Source organism: Oxyura jamaicensis, chromosome 3 (assembly GCF_011077185.1).
Source record: "Oxyura jamaicensis isolate SHBP4307 breed ruddy duck chromosome 3, BPBGC_Ojam_1.0, whole genome shotgun sequence".
Taxonomy (NCBI): Eukaryota; Metazoa; Chordata; class Aves; order Anseriformes; family Anatidae; genus Oxyura; species Oxyura jamaicensis.
The window spans coordinates 40,311,840-40,337,419 of record NC_048895.1 but is presented as its reverse complement, the minus strand read 5'-3'; the positions used below and the strand labels follow the sequence as shown (position 1 = coordinate 40,337,419).

Sequence of the window (25,580 nt, the reverse complement as noted above, 5' to 3'; positions counted from 1 at the left end):
ATTTTCATTGAAAAGGAGTTTATCTGACTGAATTCCTTTTACCTTAAAATGACAATCTATCTAATATAGAAGCTTGTCACACAACCCTTTACATCACAGATGTCAGAAGACAAGACAGTAAGACAGGCAGTCATAAGGTGGAACCTTTCTAATTCTGGCATACTATGAAAGGCAAACCTTGCACAGATAACATTGTCCAGTTGCTCTGCAGGTAGATTCATAACTATTATGTGGACTTATGGGAACCAAAGTCCTGCAGAACTAGATAAAAGTATCAGACTGTAGCTCCACAACCACCCTGAATACTGACAATTGTGTTGCTAAAAGTGTGTGCACAAGAACCTGGAGGAACATGGACAGACTTCTTGGAGGAAGATTCTTGAATAAGATCCCAACTACTCCAGGTCTGTGTAGCAAAGATATATACTACTCTGAACTGCTCAAGACAGCACCACACTTTTTTCTTTAGAGGTACATTTATGAATATGTTGCCTCCATTAGAAATTAAGGCAAAGAGGCAGTTCAGCACGTCAGTGTAGGTGCAAAAATTATCCACATATTTACTGGGGCTACACTTCCTCCTTTTTCTAAAAAAAACAGCAAGACTGATATTATGTCCTATTTCCTTTTTAACTTTTTTTAAAAAAAATTTGATTTCTTGATATATGCAAAGCTCTATCCAGTTTTAGAGCTAATAATTACAGGTGAGCAATCCTAGGGAGGGCATGTAACCCGAAAGGGAGGGCATGTAACCCGAAAGGGAGTAAACAATTGTCCTCTTCCTTAGCCTTATGTCACCTTTATTTTTAGGTTTTCAGTGCTAAAATGACTAGCAAGTCTGAATTTATGTAACTATCTATAAAAAAATTCTCAGATACAACATTCTAATTCTTTAATAGCAGAAAAACATCTTCAACTGACTGAAAACAGAAGAACCTGACCTCACACTAAAATCACCAACTATAAAGCAACAGGCTCGACTGAACACTGTTTTCCAATCAAAGTGTCCAAAGAATAACAACAAAATAATCTAAAAGATGAAATTTATGAGGAAGGATTAAAAGGATGATGGGTTGTTTAGCTTTATAAAAGTAAACCTGGAATGGAAGCAGGGGCAAGAAATAATTCTACATACATCTCCTGAAGCACTGGAATAAAACGCCTAGGGAAGCTGCAGAATCTCTATCATTAGGATTGTTTTTAAAACCATGTTCAAAGTAATATTTAATCAAGAGAACCTTATGCCTCAGTTGTGCCTTGCTTGGTATCGACTGAAAACCTCTTTTGGTTCTGTTCTTTATGATCTAGTTACCTACAAGAGCAGCTTTATCTAGTATACCTGCATTTTGCAAAAAGTTTTTTTTTTTTTTTTTTTTTGCTTTCGACTGACTCCACATTTTATCTTTTTCTTGCCTTTCCCACAACAGTGCCTTACATCTAACAAAAAGAAACGCATACATCTGCCAAGCACTGTACACAGCACAAGGAACAATCCTAGCCTTGAAAAGCTTGCATCCTGACAAAGACACAGGTCAAGAAACCAAATCAAAGGGAACAATGAACAAGATACACATGGTGCATTAGTTTCTGCAAATTCTGTTTGTTTTGTTACTTTAATAGATGGGGTTAAGGAAGGAAGGAAGATTACAGTAGAAAATTAGTGAAATGGAATGACAAAGGCTAAGAGAATGTGAAGAGAAGATCAACGAATGTGAAAAGTGGTAGAGTGAATACAAGAATCTTACCAGAAAGTACAGACTTAGTAAAAGGTGTTAGAAGAAAGTAAAAAACAGAAAAAAAGCCTTAAAAAAAAAAAAAAAAAAAAAAAAAACAAGAAAACCCATCACAGTTGTCCTGCTTGCTTTACGCTCTAGCTGACTGTAATGTTTTATTTTTATTATTACTGTGTACCAGTGGAATGAGGCAGTAATGGATTTTGCTGTCTCTTGAACATGTATGCATTGGTCTGTCATACAGCTCTGCATTTATTAAGCTTCTCTTCACCAGCACTGTCATTTCTACTCCAATTAGCTTCTACAACCAAAAAAAGTTGTACGATTTACTGAAGATGTAACAGATGACTGAAAACAAAGCCTATGCTCCTCTGGAATTGATATATTTGCTACTGGAAGAGATATTAACTTGTAAAACACATCCTGCAGAAAATACAGTGTCTAGTTTCATCCAGGTCCCAGTCTCCTATCTAGAACACAAGATCATCATGCCACAGAAATTACTTTTTTTTCCTGTGATAACAAAGACCCCAGTCCTAGCAGATGTGAAATGCTAACTCTTCTTAGTCTTCCTGAATTACAAGGATTTAATCTCTAAGAAGTAGGTCCAGAAAAGATATTTAAAAACACTTCAGCATTCAGCAAAAACAGTTTCTTGATTTAATCAGCGTTAAGAATTCCCTGATGAGAGCACTCTGTACTTAAAATACATTATATGTAATAAAATACATACTGATCTTATTTCCAGGCTTCTGCTATGATTCTTAAAAGAAATGACACTTCACACTGAACTGCTATACTTACTAGTTTTACTCTTCTTTTTGTTGTTCACAGAAGATGTTTTGTGGCTTCTTTTCTGCTTTTTTGAGGAGCTGCCTCCTCCCTGAGAATCTTTAAGTCTCTTTTGGCCTGCACAGACTATGATTGAAAGAGGGGAAAAAAAACAGTAAATACTCAAAGTCTCAGAAAAACACTTCAAGGCTTAAGTTTATAGACAACAAGGCAACAGTTCCTGTCTACGCTTAAAACAGCTCGCCTTTCTACTTACGCTGAAAAGAGGAGGTAAAGGAAGATGGAAAGCAGACAAAATTTCTTGGTTAGAGCATACATATAAGATGATTCCAAGTGACTTTTTTCCTGTGTGCTCTCAGAATTTCTCTTGAACCACATGGAACATAATTTTAGCATATTAAATGCATGCATTTATTTGAAAAACTTAAGAACTATTGGAACTGAAACATGTTGGTAAAAGTCTGTCACACTTGAACACACTTGGAAGCTGTGAGAAAAAAAATGAAACTATAATTTGTTATCAGTAATTACATTAATTATATTAAGATCTTAGAAAATATTAAAAAAGCATAAGGCAACAAAAAGAAGGCTACAAAAAAGGAGGCAAACAAAAAAGGAAAGTCTACTGGTATTTGTAACTACAATGGGGAAAAAGTAGGAAAGGAAAATAAGAATTTTAGTACACCTGCTAAAAGAGCAAATCTTAGGACTCGTTCAGATGTTGTTCCACAACCTCCTGACTTGCAGTTAAAAGTGCCTCCTGTAACAAACCTTTTAAATTAAGAAACTGTAAGCTCACCCAATTTTCTAAAACAGCCAGCATGCTGACAAAATCAGAGAGGAAGTCTAATGTATGTAAAAGTAATAATGTGCAACTGTGTACGAAAGTAATATTGTACAATAGTGTTAAAAAAGAACTTATAACAAAAAGCTTCTTGATTTCATGTGCCAATCATTTCCTTTTATACCAAAAAATGTTGTAAGCCTACATATCTATAGATTGCCTGGCAAAGTATTACCGGCTTATTTATTGAGGGCTACAAATTCACCTCTTCCAAACTCTCTCCTGTTTAAGAGGACACACTGCATTCTTTCAAAAGAACAGTTCAGCAAAAACAGTATCATAAAAGTAACACACCATAAAGGCATTTTGAGAAAATTCAGTTAACTATTTTTATCTCAATCCAACCTGAAACCTGTGGAGATGAAGAAATTACTTCTACCACCCCAGGATTATATTCAGATGTATTTTTTTTCTGTGGATTAATAAATTTTAGGCAGGTTAACAGCTTTAAAATCAACTGTACTTTTGATGGAACTATGAAACAGCCACTGAATCCCATAAAAAAAGCTTTTGGATCCAGTCTTGAAAATAGTTAAAAAGCAGACAGTACATTCATATGACACAAGCAATAACAGAATTTAATATCCTTTATGTTCTAGTAGTCTCAGGACGGGAACTTCAATCAGCAAAATCATATCTGAAAGTGAAATACTGCTAATAAGGTAAATGTTTCTGATTGTGGGTTTTGTTTGTTTCAGATTAATTTCATAAGATGCAAGTTTGAAACGGCTGCCTAAGCATGCAATGATTTGCGCTATTCTTCCCCTGAAAAATCAGCTTAAAGAAAGTCAAAATTTTATCTAAGAAACAGAATCTTCTACTTGCAAGCAAGGTATTTTTTAAATGCATCCAGCTTGCTACAATAAATTTTTCCTACACGATGTATTACAGTTCACGCTGGACTTTTACTGCCACCTCAGGTATAAACTTTATTCTTACCTAGTTTATTCCTCATTAAAACCACTACATTTCTTACTAACAGGCCAAGAACGTTCCTGACGGATTCTTTTATTCGCTAGGTGATAATGCCATTTCCACAGATTTGAAGTAGGCAGCTGGCTACTACTTCCTCCAACAACTTTCCAGCAGTGTAACCATAACAGAATGAAGATACATCAGCAACACAAAAACGCGAGATGGTTAGGTTGAAGACATCTTTGTTTCCCCTTTTGTTTACCTTTCTCAGTATGCTCTGGCTCTGGTTGATTACTACTACTGGAACTGACGCTGGCATCGAAACCTGTTGGAGAAATATTTCCCTCGGACTGGAGGTCTTGCAGCTCCCCCGCAACACTGTCCACCTCTATTGTGCTATCGGTTTCACTTTTAATGCTTCGTATCTCTTCTTGATTTGGTGGCAATGCCTCTGAGACAGTGACACTGGACTGATGCCTACTGTCTGTTACGGTCACAGATGAAGGCGACTCCGGAGTCGTGGGAGGAGTATTAAGCACTGAGTTACTCCCACTGCTTGGAAATTCAACTTTCTTTTCACCCATTTCAGCTGGTTTTTCCTCAACAGGTTTAACGTCTGCACTAGCTGGCAAAGGTTTTTCAAGTTCTGAGTTAGGCAAAGAAATGTCTTCTTCTGCAAGAGTCTGAAGCTGCTCCTCTGCTGCAGCATCCTCAGGAGCAGCGTGTGGAGGGGAGGCAGCAGCTTCAGTGTCAGAGTCTGAGAACAGTTCCTTCAATGTTTTCTTCGGCCACTGTCCCTGAATACTTGACCAGACATCTTTTCGATCCTTTGCTCTGGTGTTCTGAAGTCTTTCATCAGAGTTATTTAGAAGCTTTATCCTTTTCTCTGCCACTTCAGAAAATCCTGAGTAGAAGGTACCTGTCCGTAAAGACTTCCTTTTCTCCTCTAATCCATTGTACTTTTTAGTGGGAGTGATTTTCAGCTTAGATTTGTCTTCCTCATCTTCATCTGAGGAGCTGTTACTGCTGTTTTCTAAGCTAAGGGAATCTTTGTTTTTGGACTTCTCATCCTTCCTATTAGGCGACACAGTCTTTAAAGATTCCTCTGCGACACAGTATCTTCGTTTACCACGTTTTACCTGTGGTTTTGCTGTTTTATCCACGACCTCCTTTTTTACCTCCTTTCTCTTCTTTGTGGCTTCATCTTCTCCATCAGAGTCGGTATCTTCAGATAATTCTTCCATCTCTTTTCGCAGTCTTTCAGGAGACTTGGAACCTGACTTGGGCACTACTGCATCTGTCAGAGCTTTAGTTTCTTCTGGGAGGGCTGAACTGCTCTGTTCTTCTTTTAGACACAATTCATTTTTATCTTGGCTCACAGCTTCGTGTTGAGATTCCTCTTTGCCATCAGCGTGTATGTTCTGGGCACTTTGGTCATCTTCCTGCTCACTGTCATCAGAATTTTCAGAAGCTGGTTAAAAATAAAATTTAAAAAAAGTTTGTCTTGATTCCTGTTACAAATACTACTAGAAAAAAAATGAAGAAAACTGTACAGATATGAACTCATCCTAAAGGCAATTCTAGTAGTACATGGCTTAAACTGCACACTAGAAAGACTTCAGAGATTATTCTTGCTCTATTAGAATGTATAATGGCTAAATTAGGAACCAGGAAAATTCTATGTATAGAACATCTCCAGGAATTTCTTCCAAGGAGGCTCCCTAATTTCTGAAGGGGTAGAGAAAGCATAGAGGGCAACAGCTTTCACTTAAATAACGTTGGTTATAACTCCATACAATACGAACTTCTTCGTAATAAACCTAAACAGAAATTGAAAGAAGTGCCGAATTATATTTATTTTTTGTAACGAGTTACAAATACTGCCATTGCATGCCCTTTTTCCAAAGTCCAAAACAGATTCAGAGAGTACTTTTTCCCTGAAGAATCCACAGTCTAAAAGGATGGAATAACAGAGACAGTGGAGAGTATATCTGACAAACCCATCTGGTAACCAGCCTGGAAAAATGAACTGAATGCAATAGCAAAAGGCACTTGCAGAACTATGTGGACTGTGAGAGTGAAGACAAAAGAGAGAAAATTCAAGGTCAGGAATAAAGAAACTGAGAAAAGAAAAAAAAGATATAATGGAAAAGGAACCAGCAGACATGCTGAAAGGACACCTAGCTTTATTAATTCCACTTTTTAAGGTGAGAAAAATTCATGGGGTTTTAAAAGTTACATAAATCAGAATAATTTAGAAATAACATAGGAAGCCAAAATGCTTTGCTGTATATCAAAGAAAAACATGGCGAAACAGAATGCAGTTCTTAAGACTGTTAACATACACAGGATTCACAATACCCATTTTCAGAAAACGTGAATGCTGCTTTTGTTCAAGGGTTATTTCTGAAGATGATGATATAACGAAAGCAATAGCCAGGCTCAGAGGTGTAGAGTTGCATCATTTGCTCTACACCATCATTTACTGCCCTTTAAAGGCAATTTTACGAAGTTTGAAAAAGTTTATATACAATACCTTGAAGCCCATTAATGATAGAAGTAATTTCTATTGATTTAACAGGAGCTTGCTCAGTATTTTTGGCTTCAGCGCTGTCAAGTTTGGACCCAGTCTCAGGTGATGTGCTGGTGTGAAAGGGCGGTTTTGACAAACGTCGCAATTTACAGTTTTTAGGAGAATACTTGTCTTCCTTCTCTTTGTCAGTTTTATTCTGCGTGAAAGGAAAGATGAAAAACTCTTTAATTTGAGCATACATCTTAACACAGAATATAGTCAAGCCATGCTTACAGCTACCTTGAACATGCTACCTGAAATGACAAGCTTTCCCCTTTTATTGAAAAGCCTAGACATACCTTTCTACGACGACGCATGTTGAGATATTTATACCAAGAACAGGAATTTTGTCAATGCTACTACAAATAGGAAAACAAACACAGCCAGGGCTCGCTCTCGGAGCCGTGGCACCACAGGATGCCAGGCTTGGCAGCAACAGGTGTGGGAGGGCAGGGTTATGACACCCTGCTCTGTCATAGGGCACAAGGAGCTCTAGAACTAGACTCAGATTCCAGAGGTGCCATGGTGCTGGAGGGGCAGAGGAGGAGCACTGACATCTGCAGCAGAAGGAAAAGCTTCCTTGTATCCCACTGTCCAAAGAATGTCATAACCTAAATGCACAATATATCATAACCTAAGCTTTAAAGGCGTGGCTTTTGAAATAAATGCTGTGAAGTAAAATTGTAGTCACATGCAAATGGTTGGTCATAGGTTATAGGTTTGCTATATGGAATCAGGATAAGGAGCTCCTAAGTTCAGCCTCTCAGAGTTGGCTCCAGCACTGATAGATCCTCCTCTCTTGTTAAGTACATACTTAAATCCCACAAAAAACACAGGAAAGAGAAGCTTCCTTCCCACCCTCCAAATGAAAGAACAAACCTCAATGAAAGAAGTTTTAGTTTTTACCATCAAGCATCTACCATTATGCCTACCAAAAGGTTAGAAATGCATGTGAGGGAAAGTATTTAAGAATACTTTAAACCAAAGTTGAGGGAGAACTAGGGAGAAGAAGGGAGAAAAGCTACCTTTATTTTCTTTCGATGCTTAATTTTTGGTACATTTTTGTCAGCTGGTCTCACTATCTTGTCTGCCTTTATCCACTCATCATACCTAAAAACAGAAAAAAAATATACATTTATGGTTTTAAGCAAACAACCACAACACCACAAAAGAAATGAATGGAGATAAAATGCTAGCAATATGAAATTGAATTTATTTAAGGCATTATTAGTATACTTTTCAGTATGTAGAGCTTAAGCTAAGGTTCAACTCTATATGCTTGGACATCTAGAACAAAGTTTTCTCACGCTGATGGGCTGGAGTCAAAGCTAGCACTTAAGCAGTCTACATCAATCAACAGGAAATCCACATATATAGGTAAAACAAACTACCAAAAAGTTAATTCTGTATGGATTTCTAAGAGAAATACTTTGTATATGTGCTGTAAAACCCTAACAATAAAATAAATTCTTACTACTATATAAAAATATGACCAGTAACAAAACCAACCCTTTCCAGCCTGAGTATCTGCAAAGTGATCTTTTGAGTAGCTGACACTTGGGAATCACTAACTCTTGAGTCACTAACTCTTAACGCTAATACTGTTCAACTCATGTTCAGGTAAGTGTTTCCATTGTATATCAGAATTATTCTAGACAATATACAACAGCTCTCGTATTTCTGAAGCTGCTCATGTTAAATACAAACATCAGACCAGAGAAACATGTTCTTATTAAGAATATACTTTACACATGGAACCGTACTTCCCAGTTTCATTGCATATTTCTGAGAAACTGCAAGAATCGATGCAAAAAAAAGTAAGCATTTGCTGTCCTACTTCAACTGTGAAATCCGTAATTGTCTGAATAAGAAATAGCTCAGTTAAAAATTAGTATGTATTCACTTTTACCTCAGCATACAGCCACACAAATTTTGAGCCTAGACATGGTAGACATGAGAATGGAGGGGAAGAAACTTAACTAACCAAAAACACACCCAGAGAACTAGCAAAAAACTGAGCTGAACATAATGCACTCATGGTCATGCTGGTTTCCCAGCTGGACTTAGTTGACCACCAGTTTGATACACGATGGCTGCTGATAGAGGCCCAATTCAGCTTCTGTGCAACTACTGCCAATTACATGTACGATACAGGTAATAAATTAAAAAGGATTATTACAAAAAAAAAAGTACAAGTTTCCAACTCACTTTCCTGTATATTCTAACTTAAGACCTAAGCAAGGGATTCCAGAAACTAAATACTGTATTTTATAGCTTAAATTTCATATTATAATACAGTGAAAAAGGAACACCTCAGAACACAACAGAGAAAGGAGAAATTATAATTATCTTCAGAGTCAGCAGTAGTCTCTGACAAACCATTTTCCAAAACATTTTTTTCCCTGAGCAACAACAACAAAAACACAAATCACATAATTAACAGCAGCCCCTGCAGATTACAGCATGCTGAAATTACCTACACTCCTGCAGATACAGGTGTAGTTGTACTGTTATGCCAGATGACATGTACATGGATATGCTCAGACTTCTCACCAAAACCTAAATGAAACTCCTCAGAGCTAGGCCTGATGAGAGCAGATTCATAATTGTGGTGGTTTCAAGTCAGAGTTGCCATCTCAGATTTTGAACAGTGACTCACATTCCTCCTTACCGCAGGACTACCTTTAAAAAAGGCACAGCCTCGTATATCCTGAAGCACAGAACCTCTCAAGGACCAGCCTCATACCCACAAAAAGGAGCCAGCAGGTACATGCTCGTTGCATACAGGCTAAAGAATGGGACATACGGAAGGAACAACCCCCAGGGGAGCACCCTCACCGGGCTGCAGATGATGCCCGTGTCTGGCAAAGTGGTTGAGACCTGCAAGATTGCTACTGCCCTTGTCCTGCCTCCTTTGGTACGGCTGGTGCAAAGCACACCACGTGGCTGGCCTGCTTTGTGCCGATACCCACTCCACCCCCAGAACATGGTTAGCAAGCTGCATTTTCTCCCATCCCACAGCCTTCCTAAAAAATGGGGTGCCCTCAGATTCCTACGATATAAACAGATAGGGAAGGGGGGATGCAGCACATAAGGATGTTAGACTTCGGGGTATCAAGCCTGGTGACCGTTCATGAAAGCAGAAATAACATCTGAATGTACCACGTTATTTTAATGGAAGGCAGTGGATTTGGTATGGAAAAAACTATTGCTGTGAGACTGTGAGAAACTGTACTTGAAGCAATCTTTCCTCAAGTCAAAGACGTGCTTTCATAAAGGAACAATGCTGAGCAGACTGCAAAACAGATTTCACAATCCACATAAATATTAAGATTACATTAAGGCTAAATACATACAGGATAAGAGCACTAGGAATGGACAAATGCACAGAGGAAAGCGATTATTCTCACTGTGCCCTTTCTACCTCAGTTATGTTGCCACAATAAACCATTTGTTTTCTTATTGAAAATGCATACTGCGAGTGAATACAACCTTCCACGTAGGCAAAGCGTGGGTACTGCACGTACAGTGCTTCCAATTAGCTGCACTGCCTGCTCGGGCAGCAGCTGATAGAGCAGGGGGCGTGATGAAGTGATGGAGCGAGGCAAATGCAGAGAAATACAAGAATATCTGTAGACACCACAGATCTTAAATGCTACATACTAGAAGCGGTAATAACCACCCATCTCAAGGATCACAAATGGAAAAATCTGTGTTTGTGACAGGAACAGCTCCTGGCCAGAATCTATCCTGCTCCGCTCCTTGCTGCACCTGGAACAGCAGTCAGAGCCTGCAAGGAGCTCCAGCATCTCAGAAATCATGACCCAGCTCTGAGAAGTCAGATGCCCACATTTCATTCCTTTGCATGGCACAGAGTCCATTCGCTGCTCACATGTCAGTTGCATACAGCTTGCCTAAGCAGTGACAACTGTCAGCAAGCTCAGAAAGATCTTACAAGCAGAATGTATCCAAAGCCACAGCCAACAGCCTGCTCAGATTAGTTTCCTCTACTTCATGGAGAAGCAGCCTTAAAACTGTACAGTGCCTCAGGTACCAAGCGGCACCTGAACAATACACAAGTCAGACTAGAGTCTTTCTGTATACAACTGCACCTTATTAAAAGAGAAAAAAAAAAAAAATCTCTTATTTCATCACTGATCTTGCCTTAAACAGTCTGCTCACAAACCAAGAGAGAAATAGAAAGACTATTAAAGAAGTTGTTTGGCTCTCATTACAAGTACATGCCTCCCAAAGATCTGTTTTGTTTCTTCTACATTTGCTTACCTCAACTCCCAAAAACAAACAGCTGGGTGTCACAGGGAAAGGAGGTAAGATGGGGAAGTGTTCCTAAATGAGTTTGCACAGACCTGTTTGAAAAAAAAATCCTAACATTCTCAGAGATGGCATAGTCAATCCTCCAGAGCAGTACTAGAGGGGAAATGAGGAAAAAAATTGTACTTTCCCAGCCTCTAGGTTTATACTAGCAAAGGTGCCACTTTGTCAGGAAGACAAGTGACCTCAAGGACCTAGTAAGCCTTAGCAAGTTCACCGAGAAGCTCCAGTCTGTGTCTGTTAACACAGAGGAATTAAATGTTTTCATTGACTGCAATCAAAGAAATGAGATTAGTCCGTTATCAAAACCTTGGAATAAGAGGTGAGGACTTTAACTTATTTATTTAGTTTTTAGTAAATCTCCTCCCATGCTCTCATGCATGGCTACACAGCTTCTTTACTTCCAGTGGTCGACTGTTAAGTACAAAAATTGTATCTTGGGAATGCTTCAACAATTCAAGACAAAAGTAACACTTCCACATTCATATTTCTGAAGGAAATTAACAAAAAAAGCTGAAAATAATAAAACTTCATTTTAAACCTTTGGTATGTTTAAGAAAAATGTATCTGATGTTGTGCCATTTGACAGAGTTAAAGTGACAAATTCATTTTGAAGATGCACCTTCTGTTTCTCATTACTGGAACATGCTGCAGAAGAAATACATCTCAAAAGCTTACACAATGAAGTTTTCCCTGCACTGGCAGCCAAAAACTAAAATTACAACAGAAGGAACTAGCACTGTAGGCTCCATAAAACTTCTAGTTTCACATAACCCATGCGTAATTCAGAACATAACTATTCTTCTTAGAAGGCAACGAAAAAGAGTTTATCACATGCTAACCAGAAGGCTCTCATGAGAGAATGTAAGGAGTTCTCTAACAGGGTAGAAATTTTTACCATTCCCTTTCACTATGAGTCAGACTTCACTGCATGCTACCTTTCTTCACCTTTATTAGGAATACGTTATCACCTGAATCTCATGAGCTGACAAGATCCTTTAGCATGAAGTGGTATAGCTATACACCACTGTCAAACTCTATTCCAATTCCATATTTTCTAGGTACTATATTGAAAAAAGTTTCACAGTGGTTAGTCTCACTTTTTCTATCAAGTTTAATAAAATAATGAAAGCTAAATACCGAATTTACCAAATTCCATTCCAAGTACCCCAAAGCACGTGCACGCATGCACACAGCAACTCTGAACTCCAGACTGATACTGAAGTTACCTTTTGGTAAGGAGCATCAGTAGGTAGTCAAGACTCTCACAGATTTTGAAGAACAGATCAGTAAATGGCATACCAATCAAAGGGGGAAACAGGAGAGTTGACCTTAAAGGATAGGAGGCTGACAGAATTAAGAACCCTGAATGCAAAACTGAGTACATGCCATGACCTAATGCTACAGCACTTGCTGCTGCTGGACGCTACAAATGGGGACTAGAGCTATAGCAAGTAAGGAGAGGAAGGAATTACAACCTAGTCCAGAAAAGCGGTTAGTTTTCCAGGTTATGACCGAAAGCCAAATCTTCAAGTTATCACATCATACATGACTTGTCTTCACATAACTAAAATATCAAAGTGTTTAGATGCTGCCTTAAGCTCAGACTTACTGTCAGATCAAACGATTTAAATGTTTATTTTAATTACATTAGCCATATTTAACAGAGTCCATACACAGTCCCACAGATAAATGTCAACCACTGTATCTTCTTCAGTGAAGAGAATCCTGTCCCCCAGCCCCTTTCAGAGGGCTCTTTTGGAACCCCAAGGAACAACAAATGCAAGTCCTGCTGCCAGAAAAAAAAAAAAGAAAAAAAAATCTTTTACCTCTCAAATGAGTATAAGGTTTGGTAAAAATGCTTTTTTAAAATTAAATATATCCTAGTTGCAGAAAGAATACCTCAAATATTAATCTGTGTATATATTTAGAATGCAGGGTTAAAAAAAATCTTGACTTGTCCTTTAATAACCAAAACGTTGCGTTCTTCAAGATGAAGGCTTATTCTCCACTTCTCATTTCTTCAGATGTAAAGTGGCACTGCTCAAGTGAAACTCTGATCACCTCATCCCATAGCATGTATTTAATGTTTTCTCAAAAAAGTAAAATAACTTCTATGTTTATACATGAATTGCAAAAAAAGTTTTAGGGGATATAAAAAAACAAACCTTTGAATGCTATACAGTACTACTCAGTGAGCAGAGCATAAATTTCATCAGCTTATGCTCCTAAGGCAAGTCCTTTCCAGCAATGACTGAAGAGCTAGTCACTCCAAATCCTATCTTGAGCAGGCTGCATCTCCCCTAGAATTTGGGTATTTTAAGGCTCAGGCTTTATAGCCCACTATGCTTACAAATGCTCCCTGAAGTCAGTGTATCTGAAAGATATGTTGATCTACAGGAATACAGTATGTAGATCAAAATTCTGCAAAAACATTGTTATCAAAATGCAAAATATCGAGATGTCACTCCTCAGCTGTGGCTTAGGTGACTCTGGAAATCACCAGGCATAGATGCAGAGAGGTACATTCAGGTGAGGGAGAGAAGTATTATGCTTCGGTAACCATGACCTTTGCTAGCAGATCTTGCTAGCAATGAGTAAGTGAGATTTGTCGTGCCTTTTTGGACAGTGATAGGGTGGTAATCAAAGTCCAGATGACAGTAGGTCATAAGAGCCTCATGTTATAGAAGAGGGGAAGGAAAAAAAATCAAAACACAGCAACAACAACAAATCAACCAAAAAACCACTATAGCGGATTTGCCTCAGACTTTTTTTTTTTCAAGAGTTCTATAAGCACAGTAATAAAGTTTTAAAAATGACAGCTGAGGACAATGAGCGGATACACTGAAACTGAGGAAAAAAGCAGAAGAGTGGATAATTGGCTTAAAAGCCACTAAGAAGCTTTTGTTTTCTCCCACTGTTGTCAAAGGTTCTTCAAGTTTTAAATTGGAAAAAAGTGGTCTGAAATGGCAAAAATATATTAATGCTTCCATTTATTTATATTAATGCTATATTAAAGAAATCTAAAAGTATATAAACCTGAACATACTAAGAAAAGCATAAGAAGGCACTGGGGTAAGAAGAATCTTTAAGTTTGAGGCAGCCAGGGACAGGTGAGAAATGAGACCTGAATGAAATGCAATTATTTGCTGCACACAAATTTAACATCAAGAATTTTGTGCTTTTCTTGTTAAATACCATACTGCTAACATACTCACTGCTGCTCTGAGAAGAGTGTGTATATAGAGTCAGTTAAGTGCACTAGTCAAATATTGTGTAAGATAAAATTGGCTTCAGAGAATCCAGAGGAGGAATTTATGAAAGAGTGGGCTGTCACTTGTTGTATGGGGAGGTTTAAAAATAAGACAGAGTGAAGGAAGTCTTCACTGAACAAGTCATTTTAAGATGATTTTCTAAATAACTGAAGTATTGCATTTATACAATGCTAAAAATCTAATAGTTTCATACAGTATAATGCCCTTCACAGAACACCAGTACTGAATGTTTAGGACTCTAGATCTCTGTATTAATTTAGTTTTTAAAATACAGAAGAGTATTTTAGAAGTAATTCAAGAAGTAATCACTAACTAAAACTCAAGTTACCTCACGTTCCATCCACAGTAGTGCACCAAGTAAAGGACTTCTCCACCTTCGATGTCAGAATCTTTAATACTAGCTTCATACATTTTTTGATTTTTCCCTCTTCCATACCGCACTTGGACTTTCATGCCTGGTGGATAGCATTCAAACTCTTCTTCGTCATTGTTATTGTTGTCTTCTTCCTCCTCCTCCTCCTCTTCCTCCTCCTCTGCTTCTTCTTCATCTTCATCTTCTTCCTTATTCGTGTCATCTCTTGAAAGGTTTAAAAAATTGTAGAGTTAATATGAGATACTTCATAAGCTTTTCAGTTCCAAACCACATATATTGATAAATATTGTGGATGCATTAGGGACTGGGAAACAGCAGGCTCCAAATATGTGAAACTGCACTACGTGAGAGTAATATCAGCAAAATAGGATTCAGCAATACACACAAAATCCAGTGATTGTAAGGTGCAAAAATGACTTTGCTTAAAGAAAAAAAAGTAATCCATCAGAATCTGTATGAGCAGAAGTTGTTCAAACTCATCTTTATATGATCCTTCATGCAGTCCCTTTCAGTATCATCTTTTCCTGTTCAAACTCATCCGTCTCAATATAGATAAAACTTCCTAAATTCTATGTTTCAATCTAAATGTTTTTTTTTTTTTTTTTTTTTTTTTTTTTTTTTTACAAACACTTCTTGAAACTTGCTTCCCCAAAAAACCCTTGCTAAAAATCAATTCTATCTCAACACTTTGAGGTGAAAGCAAACAAAATGAGATTTTAGGCAAAAATAGAATTGAATAACAATAATAAAAACCTACATAAGATTATTTAGCAAATCAAGAAACCTGCACTGATTTATGACCTTGCCAATTATGCCAAAAGTCTGCCAAATACAAACCAGACTTGCATTTAATTTTTATATAAATACACAAGCAGGTGTTCACTATTTTTGAAACTAAACTAGTTTTAAATACATGTTTACAAATTTAGACCAATTTTCAGAAGTACTAAGAACCCACAAATCTCGCTGGCCCCCTGTCAGCTATGGGCTGCTCAGTAGTTCTGAAAATTATCTCCAGCTAGGTTAGAGAGGCAGACAAAATCACAGACGTTAATGTGGAAAGCATCTTTTAATCTTAAATAGCCTCACAGAACATTATTGGCCATCACACAACTCTAATCCACTTTGAGCAACACAAAGCAGATCAGGGCTGCTTACTAAATTCACAATAACCGCCGACCACTAATTGAAAACCTGGGACATGGAACACAACGTTTGGATGTATTACAAACTGGGTAAGAATAGGTAAGTGCTACTCCATGTCTGAGTCACACCCTAATCTAAATTAACCTCACAAATACAAAAGTGTTTTTAATAATCCAAATTTCTCCATGATTTTTTTAGTAGAAAATACTCAAGAAAAAACAAGCTTTATCTCTGTGAAAGGATGAAATAGCAGTTTAATTATTCAAATGCTTCTTATTAGAAGTAAAATTGCATTGATATCTAATTAGCTGTCAAAAGAGAATTCAGTACAATAACCTAAATTCAGCTCTAGCATAACCACAATGATTTAATGAAATTACTTCAAAAATGAACGTTGTTATATATACACATTTGCATACACCTCAAGACAAATGCTGTAACTCCTGCTCTTGGTGCATTAACTACATCAAATAGTAGAAAATACATCTATTAAGTTTTATGTTACGTGGACCAAGCAGTATGGTTCTGTAAGGTCAAAGTTTCTTAAATACTTTCAGGGGGGTACTCTGCTACTGAAACTAAAACCACCAGAGTTAAAAACTGCAACATAAATGGATGAGCTTCGGAAGTTCACTTCACTCACGTCACCTCCACTGCACATCATGTGGCAAAACCCACTTCCAAGAAATCACTAATAAAACTCCTCAAAGGCTATAATGAAAAAGTTCTGAACACAATTCCACAACAGAAAGCATCACTCAGAAATTTAAATGCTGTTAAATTATACTCTCTGCTGCAATAAACCAAAGTTCCTAGCTGATTTCAGCTTAACAGTTACTGTCATTCAAAAGCCAAGAGCCATCGCTGCTCTGAGAACAAGATAAGCTCGTGATTTCCCATTACTGAAAAGGCTTTTCAGAAGTACAACAAAAATTTTGCCATATATATTTATATTTTTCCCCCAAGGACCAGTGGTACAATCCTTGAACGATGTCTGTGAAGAAAGGCATGCCTATGAGGGAGATTCAGGACTTCCCAGAGACTGGCAATTAAGGTGCCAGGGGCTCTTTAGGAAGCTGAAGAAGTCTGGAGTCTCTCTCGCCATAACCACGTCATGACTTTCTTGGTCTCTCAACAGATTATTTTTGTTTTATTTTACTTTTGTAAATACTCGTAACAATACCAGGACTTCTCTGGAAGAAGTGTGAAACTCTCATTGTGAACTTGTGTAACTTGGATGAACTAGCAGATGTGGCAAGCAGGCTGTGCACAGGTGGAGGGAAATGTTGGGAAAAGGAATAGAAGCAGAGATGGTTGCATTTTTTTTTTTTAAAGCCCATTCTAAGGAGTGATGTGGTTAGCGATCATACACTGGAGATTCTAGGAAACCAAACAAAAACAAAGAACATTCATCATTTCGGAGCAGAAAGACCTGTGTACTCACACAGCTCCTAGAACAAAAAAAAGCACATTCCAATGGTTGCAAGGAAGAAAAGATACCGTGTTTTACAAGGCCATAAAAAAAACTCAAACCTGGCAGTGCACAAGATGGAGAAGTCATGACTGCCATGAAGCGGCTTGTAAGAGAAAATTGTGATTGTAGCCATCTAGCATGCACAGCAATAACCTAATTTGTCTGTTTATATATACACATGACAACATCAGATTTTTTTTAATGTTGTTTAGTTGAAATTTAAAAAAAGGCAAAAGAAACAAACAAGCCTCTTGGCAGCACACAATAATTGTCAACTTAAAACACGTAAGAAACAAAAGATACCAAGCAGTATTTGCCACAAAGCTGCAACAATTTGAACGGCCCAAGCAGCAGCTGATGGAACAAGGCAGCAGCAGATGTGCATGCATACTGAACAAGAGACACAGGAATACAAGTGTAACTGGGTTCCAGAAATCAGGAAGTACCAGAAAGCTTATCGGGAGGACAAAGAAGCACTTGCAATTCCAACTGTGGAGCAAAGCACACCCTCACCCCATCTCCCACCGAAGTGGAGCACAAACCTTCAAGAAGCAGGCAAGACACGTTAGAACGCACCACTAACGAATAATGAAGTGGAACCATTAAAGCGTTCAGATCATACAAATATTGCTCATCATTAGATCCAAAGGACATTCTGCAATGGCTAAAGGGCTCAAAATATTTCAAGCATTCAAAAATCCCCATACAGCAGGTACTTCTTGCCCAGTGGAAAGGTTTATCACCAACAAGCCCACAAAAAGGAGGAAGTATGGTGACACACATGCTTGTTAATAGCTGCAACAGCCTGTCTGCTGTCACACCATGAAAGCAGCGGCTGTGCCAGCCAAATTTATTCCACCCCATGGTCACCGCACCCACCACTAGCAAAGCCATGAGGCTGGGTGCACCTGCCCTGGAACCCCAGACCTGCCAGCACCCCACTTTTACTGGGAACCTGGCCCTACCCACACACGCCTCCTCTGCCGCACCACTGCTCCCACGGCAGGTGAGACTGCAAATGCAACACTTTTTCAGGGGTTATGCTAAAATTTAAGGAAGCAACGTTATTTCAATTATTGGTTCAATTAAGTCATTACAGTTAATTGAACCACTAGCAGAAATAAACTGCACTGTAATTGACACTCCAGTTCAGCGATTAGCTTCTATTTTTGTTTTGTCCCTCCCCGCCTTTTTCTCATCCAAGAGGATCATTTAACCTCTACCTCACAAAACACAGAGCTGGAAATGTCAGGTCTTCATCCTCTGACTTTCTTAATCACAGCTGGATTAGGATGCCCTGCAGTTTTAAGGCAGAGAAGCCATTAGGGCCTGTACTTATGCCATGACAGTAGAACCTCCTATTTAATTCACAAACCTAACAAAACCAAAAGAAAAAAAGACCACCAATAATTTTATTCCTTGTGAAGTTGCAAAGAAAGACATAAAAATACAGGCTCTGATGTTCAAGGGCTTCTACCTACACCCACCCAAAATGCAAACAAACGTGGCTGTGGCCCATGTTTGGGAAGGGGAAAAGCACTGACTTGGTCAGCGCTTCACACAGCAGAAGAGTTCGGTACGCTGCAGCCATGCACTGTGAAAAATATTCCTCTACTGCTATGGAGAGGACAAATGAAAGAACCTCACGCTACTGCTCCTAATCGTTTAACCAAGTTTCTAAGGAACTTGGAATCGTCTGCTGAAAGGGTAATGGATGGTTCGACGTCTGGCTAAGGAACACAGCACTTTCCATTTTTATAGCTCTGGTTCACACACAGCTTGAGAGCAGCGACTGTTTGATGAACAGTTAAGGGCTCACCCACGCACATTTGTCTCAGTGACAGCTATTGTGGCTAATAACCTCCGCAGTGACCAGCAGCTGTGTAAGACGGGATGACAACCGCTTTTTCCACATCCAAGAAGCCTCCCTCCCATCCAGGGCAAGGCACACGTAAGACCGGGACATTTACACGGCCCCTGCCCATGCTGTTACTGTGCCACTAGCAGTTTATTGCAGTACAAAAAGCAGGCACCACACAGATGGATGCATCAGTGCATATTCTGTATTCAGGAAAAAAAATAGTTTCTCAAAACATGACTACACAAAAACTTCTCAGTATAACTGGCAGCCAGAACACACAAATATAACACGCGTTGCAAGAAGAGCACAGAAATATGTTCCTATAAATGAAGCTACGCAAGTACACTTCTTATAAATGCATCTCTGCATACACACCAGCAGTCTGAGATTCAGAACAGATGTTCACACCAACTGTGCAAGGAACAAGATGCATTTTGCTCCCTTTTGCCAAGCTTAATAATCGATTCCATACAAACCCGAAGCTATCACAATATCTACTCCTCAGCACTAATCCAGAAGCCAGAAGAGATGCCTTCTGTATCTTTGATACCCCTTCTCCAAAGTACTTTAACCTTCCTGCTGACATTCCAGATTCCCCACCACGCAGCTCTGATGCGCCATTTCAACAGATAAGGAATTGAAGACGACGCTGCCTCTACCAACCAGCTGTATGTTAAGTGGAGCTGCTGGCTGTTACGTAACATTGTTGGAAGAACTGCATTCAGAAAAACCTCATCAAGTGCTTCCAGAAATTTTCCCTCCCAAACACACAAATAAAAGCCCTCCCCAGCACAGGCATAGCAGGTAGTCACCCCACCCTGTTAAGGTGGTAAACCCTGCAAAAACCCTTCGGGTGAACCAATGCCCATCCTAACACAGCTCCCAGCTCCTGCTTTTATTATTCCTAGCTCCTTGCCACTGCTTACAGGGGGGGAATATGCTATTACATAGTGCATAAGAGATCAATGATCACAACTTTATCCTTGCCTGTGCATGAACGGTTTAACCTCATCCAAGATTATTAGCCAAAGAGGCTCAGTTCTTAGCATTTTCTCCTTTTGATACTGTCGCAACAGGACAGTCCCAATTCCCAGGAAACCATACAGACAATACTTGAACATGGCAGTATGAGGCAACCAGAAGCGTTTCGGTTTCTAGATCATATTCTGGAGCACACACTCATGCATTCCTTGAACAAATCCAAAAAACAGGTAGTTTAAGGACCAAGAGAATGAAAATACCAAAACCATGCTTCTTGCAGCTTTCCCACACTGCAAGAGATCACTTCAAAGAAAATCTTGGCTGGTCACCTCAAAAATCAAAGTACTATCAAAGTACTACGAATACACAAGCCTGATGTGATTTAAAAAAAAAAAAGTCTTCCAGATTGAGTACTTAATCTTTCCCTTCACAGTAACATCCCTGACAGTGGCCCATCTGTCCCAGATGCTTAAGCCACTTAAAAAAAAAAAAAAATAACACACAACATTCAGCATTAATCACCTAGGAAAAAAGTTTCTTGCTAATACTTGTTAATTAGCAATTAACCTGCCCTTCAGTTCAAACTGCATCCACTGTGAAGTTTTCAAAGAATCTCTTGCTTTTAATTTTATTAGCAAAAAAAGTTGTTGTTGTTTTATTTTTTAAACTCCACCAGGCTCCCAGCCTCAGTCTCTTCGGAACATGTTCAACTATCTACAAAGCTCAGGGTGTGGAAAAGCACCTCTCAGTTTTCCATTTGTTGGCTTTGGCTCAAGTTTTGGATTAGTTACAGTAGTTAATGTTAAATGCTACAAAGAAAATTTGCACCAAACATGGAGTGCTGCATCCAAAGACCATTACTTCCGACACAAGTTTACAGGCAGCTTCAAAAGAAGGAGGATCTAAATTTTCCTCATTTGTTGGCTAAGAAAGAATGTGTATCACGAGAAAAAACGCATTTACAAAGCCATTTTTGTAAACATCTCTCTCGGACAGACCCACAAGAAATAACACATTAAAGAGAAATAACATCTCCTAAAGCCACCCAAAAGCAGCTGAGCACTAAACTGGCCTTTTCACACTGTTTTTATGACTTCAAGTCTCTCAAAACAGTACAGAGCCCATGCAACTTCCTCCACTGGCCATATGAGAACAAGAAAAGCATATACAAAAACACACAGAACGAGGGGTAAGCTGCCTCTGACACTGCTCTCAGTGTTCACAGACCTGCAAGTAGGTGAGACATGCACTCTGTGGAAGAGAGAAAGAGAAGCACACTCGGTCCTTTCTTTCTCTTCATCGTACTGCTAAGCACTGTGCGGCAGGGACTGTAGGATTAGTGTGGTAGCGATGTGCTATCTGAAAGGTTCAGACACACAGCATTCCATAAGACAGAGCCTCTTCGGGAAAATCACCAAAAAACCACCCCAACTCCAGCTTCCAGGAGTAATTCCTGAGGTCTCAAAGCTAGGAATTGGATCCAGTCCATCTGGCAGAAATTCTGCACGTAACCCAGAAGCTTTCCCAACCTCCTGCATGAAAAGAAGGTACGTGAAGATCTATCTATAGGATATCTATCCTAGAGATATAAATTGAGTAACTCCACAAGTCTGCCTGATCAGGTATTAGATTGCATGTCTCTGGCTATTTGGTTAGCACTATGAAAGACAGATGGTCTGTATTTTAAAAATCCATTTCAGAAACGCATTGAGGAAAAAGAGTCAGTCCACGGTAATTATTTTTTGTGTGTATGCAGCCTTCCCTCTGCAAAAAATCTGCATTTTAGTTCACCAAAGGACTCAAACCACAGCATTTTACCCCTTTCATAGCTTTTACTGTTTGCATACTATAAAACTGGTGGGGGGGACAATATCTGTGTAGCACAACATCCCCAGCAGCACACCAGATTCACAAAAATCTTTCAGTGCTTATACCATAAAGGCATTTTATTTTTATTTTAAGTATTTAAGATGTCAGCATCATTTCTTAAAACCATTTAAGGCTTATAGGAAGTACAAAATCCTATCAGTCTCTAGGAAAAAACAACAAAAGAAACTAAGTTTACAGCACTACTACAGTCTCAGCATTTATAAGTCGTAGGACTGACTGCTGCGAGTCTTTCATGTTAGTATATTTAAATTACTCCATGAAAACATATCCTCAACAATGATCGTAACATCATCTACATCTATTCTTAGAGCTGTTTTCTGCTCTATTTTAAGCAGCTCATTACAATTTTTCATGAATCACAATAGCAAAATATTAGTTCAAAGAGTTTGTACTGAATGTGTACAGAGAAGCAGAGAGAAAAGAACTGAATTACCATCAGATGAATTGGGGAAAATTAAGAGGAAATGTCTTTTTATAAAGGAAAAACTAAGGAAAACCACAACATTTTTATTGTCATAAATAATCCAAATGGACATGAATCAGAATAACAATAAAAAACAATAAATGGTTATGAAAAGCAAATGCAGATTATAATCGTACTTATTTTTCTAAAGCAGCGTGGTATGTTTTAAGCCACTCTACTTTCCAAATATATCAACAAACACTGAATAACACCACAGATGTGTGTACACACGCAATTTAGGAATCTTTAAAAACTGCTATTCTCTCAGCAGTGCAAAGATTTCCATCTATTTATTTTGAAAGTAACATGGTAAATTAGACTAAGAATTTTGAAAGTTCAGCAAACCTGCTACAGTACCACTTTTCTAGTTCATCTTAAAAATGACATGTAAAATTCCAACAACCAGTCTTTTTGAAAACCGACATTCACCTAGGATACAAATAAAATCACACAGCAAAGGCTCTTCTACTGAGTTCGGTAAGCCTGATTCTTTTTTGTTCTGCATTTGAGTCATACAATTTTCCAGTGAAATTTCACTGAAAATAGGTAAGACAACAAACATTTTACCAAAGGATCATAGAATCATGGAATATCCCGAGTTGGAAGGGACCCATAAGGATCATCAACTCCAACTCCTTTCAGAATCTGTTTCCAGATCCTTTCAGAATCTGTTATGTGGAAATCAAAACTCTCAGTAAAATTTAAAAAAAAAGTTACAAATGAACTTGGAAATCAACACAGTGAACTACATCAGTTCTGTTAAAACTTAATGGGACAGAAAAAGCAGTAAGAGTTACTGATACTTGGACTGATATTCTGATACTGTAACTGATATTCAGAAGACAGTTGACCTAATAAATCTAGCAGAGATCAGAGGAACGAGAATTATCAGTCAGGTTAACAGCTGGCATTAAGTTAAAAGAAAATAATCCTGAGACAGGCTGCTGCAGAAAGATAAAAAGGTGTCATTATCTGCTTTCCCTCTTACAATAGCTTCTCCTTTAAGGATCTGCTATTGTTTTCCGTTGCAGATGAGATACTCAATTTAGAAAGACCTTTCATATGATCCCTAACAGCCATTTTTGTGTTCTTACTCACTTGAAATCACATTGTACACAGGTCCTAATTGTAAGGATGTAAACTGTTAAGACACTGGGGATTAGTGAAAACTATATTCTGTTTTTTTTTTTTTTTTTTTAAACACAGCTATCAAAAGACACTTATTTTTATTTTTCTGCACTGAAAAATTAAAATCTGAAGATACCGTAACAGAAGTCACCTGCACACATTTCATCCACTGAAGTAATGGGGCAGTAAGGACCACGTAGTCAGTCTCCTGCTTCCAAAACTTAATGTCGAAAGGACTGCACAAGTGTCTCTTGCCACTAGCATCCCTCTCAAAGGCAAAGCTATCACTAAATGATGTAAGGTACTTCTCTCTTTTTCCCACATTACTCAGAACACATCACTGTCCAAGAGCAAAAACTGGTACTGAAGTTAAACAGAAAAATACTGCTCATAATGAATACAATATTTTTGTCCTAAGTGAGATTGATACATCCTCTTGCTTGTCCAGCTTTTAAGTATTTACACCTGGACATCGTAAAAACTTTTATATAAGCTTCTTTTTATACACATCTCTATTTTTTATTTCTAATTGGACTCATCAACTTCAACAACATTAACCACAGGAAAGTTAGGAACACACGGGTCTTTAGAAGACGAGTAATTCACAAGAGGGATGTCTGATTCAAAGTTCAAACTACAAGATAGTAAAACATAACGAGTACACATCAGATGTCTTATCTGATTATAAACAGAGCAACTTACCCTGATTTTTCTTTTTCTTCAGCCTCTGTATTTGCAATAGGATTTTCAGCTTCTTTAATCTTTTCTTCTTCTTTATCTTCTGCTTTGGTTTCATCTTCAGTTTTGATTACATTTAAGTCCCTTTCTTGATCAGGCTGAATATGCGCAGAATCTGGCAAATTTTTTCTGTTTCCCTAGGATAGTAAGGCCTTCAGTTAATTCACAAGCCAAAATAAAATATATAAAGGATTTTTAAAAAGGCAGACAAAACACACTGAAGTTATTATGAGGAAGCAAAAAACAACTAGAGTCTAGGACTCTTTCTAAAATTCCAGCATTTCCACTGTTTTTCTTTCTGAAATTCTCAACCTAAGTATAACAGACTTCAGAGCTGCAGCCAGTCTCCTAGGTAGCTTTGCAACAGTGATATAAGCATGCAACTCTTATACCTGAAACTGCAAAGAAATCTCTTACATCAACACTTCAGAAGGTTCCTTCTGCACTGAGGAGGCAGAAATATCGGCACCGGTGTTCACTCCTGAGTAACAGCAGATAGACCAGGACTGGCTGCCACTTACACAAGGAAGCATTACAGCTGCATCACGCACTGACTTGAAGGGCTGTGCTGCTACCAGAGCAAACTGCTAAGCCTGCACTGTGCAGTATTTCAGCTTACCACGTTGTGCTTCCTTCGCTAAAATCACCAAATCAACACTGGATTTTGAAAAGGTAAAAAAACATTTGCCTCTCTGGACCACCGAACTACATTAGACCACTGTGTACACTGTGTGGCCGACCTTTGTAGAACTTCGTAGAACTCCACTGGTTTCATCAGAGTGGTGAAGTAAATCCAAGATTTAAGAGGGCTTAAAAGCCTGGCCCAATACAAAATGAAATCAGCACTGAAGGATAAAGCTGTATGCTAACTGGTCTCCATTTGACCTGGGAGGGACACAAACAGGTGGGACACTGCAGCTGCTTCCTAACAAGGCAAACATTTTGAGATCTTAAGTCTCTAAAACAGGCACCTATGGATAAATACAGCTCTAATCTGTTGTCCTAAATTTATTTTCCAGCAGGTTTTTGTCTTGTTTTACATCCATTACAGAGATTTCAATCT

General features: G+C 38.4%; 1 protein-coding gene across 2 annotated transcripts in view; it reads right to left on the bottom strand.

Moving 5' to 3' along the window:
* ARID4B (AT-rich interaction domain 4B) overlaps positions 1-25,580 on the bottom strand; it is an 87,716-nt gene that overhangs the window by 5,446 nt on the left and 56,690 nt on the right. For both annotated transcript variants that reach the window (XM_035320535.1, XM_035320536.1), the window contains exons 16-21: positions 24,482-24,654; positions 14,792-15,040; positions 7,882-7,966; positions 6,821-7,013; positions 4,547-5,755; positions 2,538-2,651 (exon numbers count right to left, since the gene is read on the bottom strand). In XM_035320535.1, the coding sequence (XP_035176426.1) occupies positions 2,538-2,651; positions 4,547-5,755; positions 6,821-7,013; positions 7,882-7,966; positions 14,792-15,040; positions 24,482-24,654 (2,023 nt within the window). The remainder of the gene's footprint in view (positions 1-2,537; positions 2,652-4,546; positions 5,756-6,820; positions 7,014-7,881; positions 7,967-14,791; positions 15,041-24,481; positions 24,655-25,580) is intronic.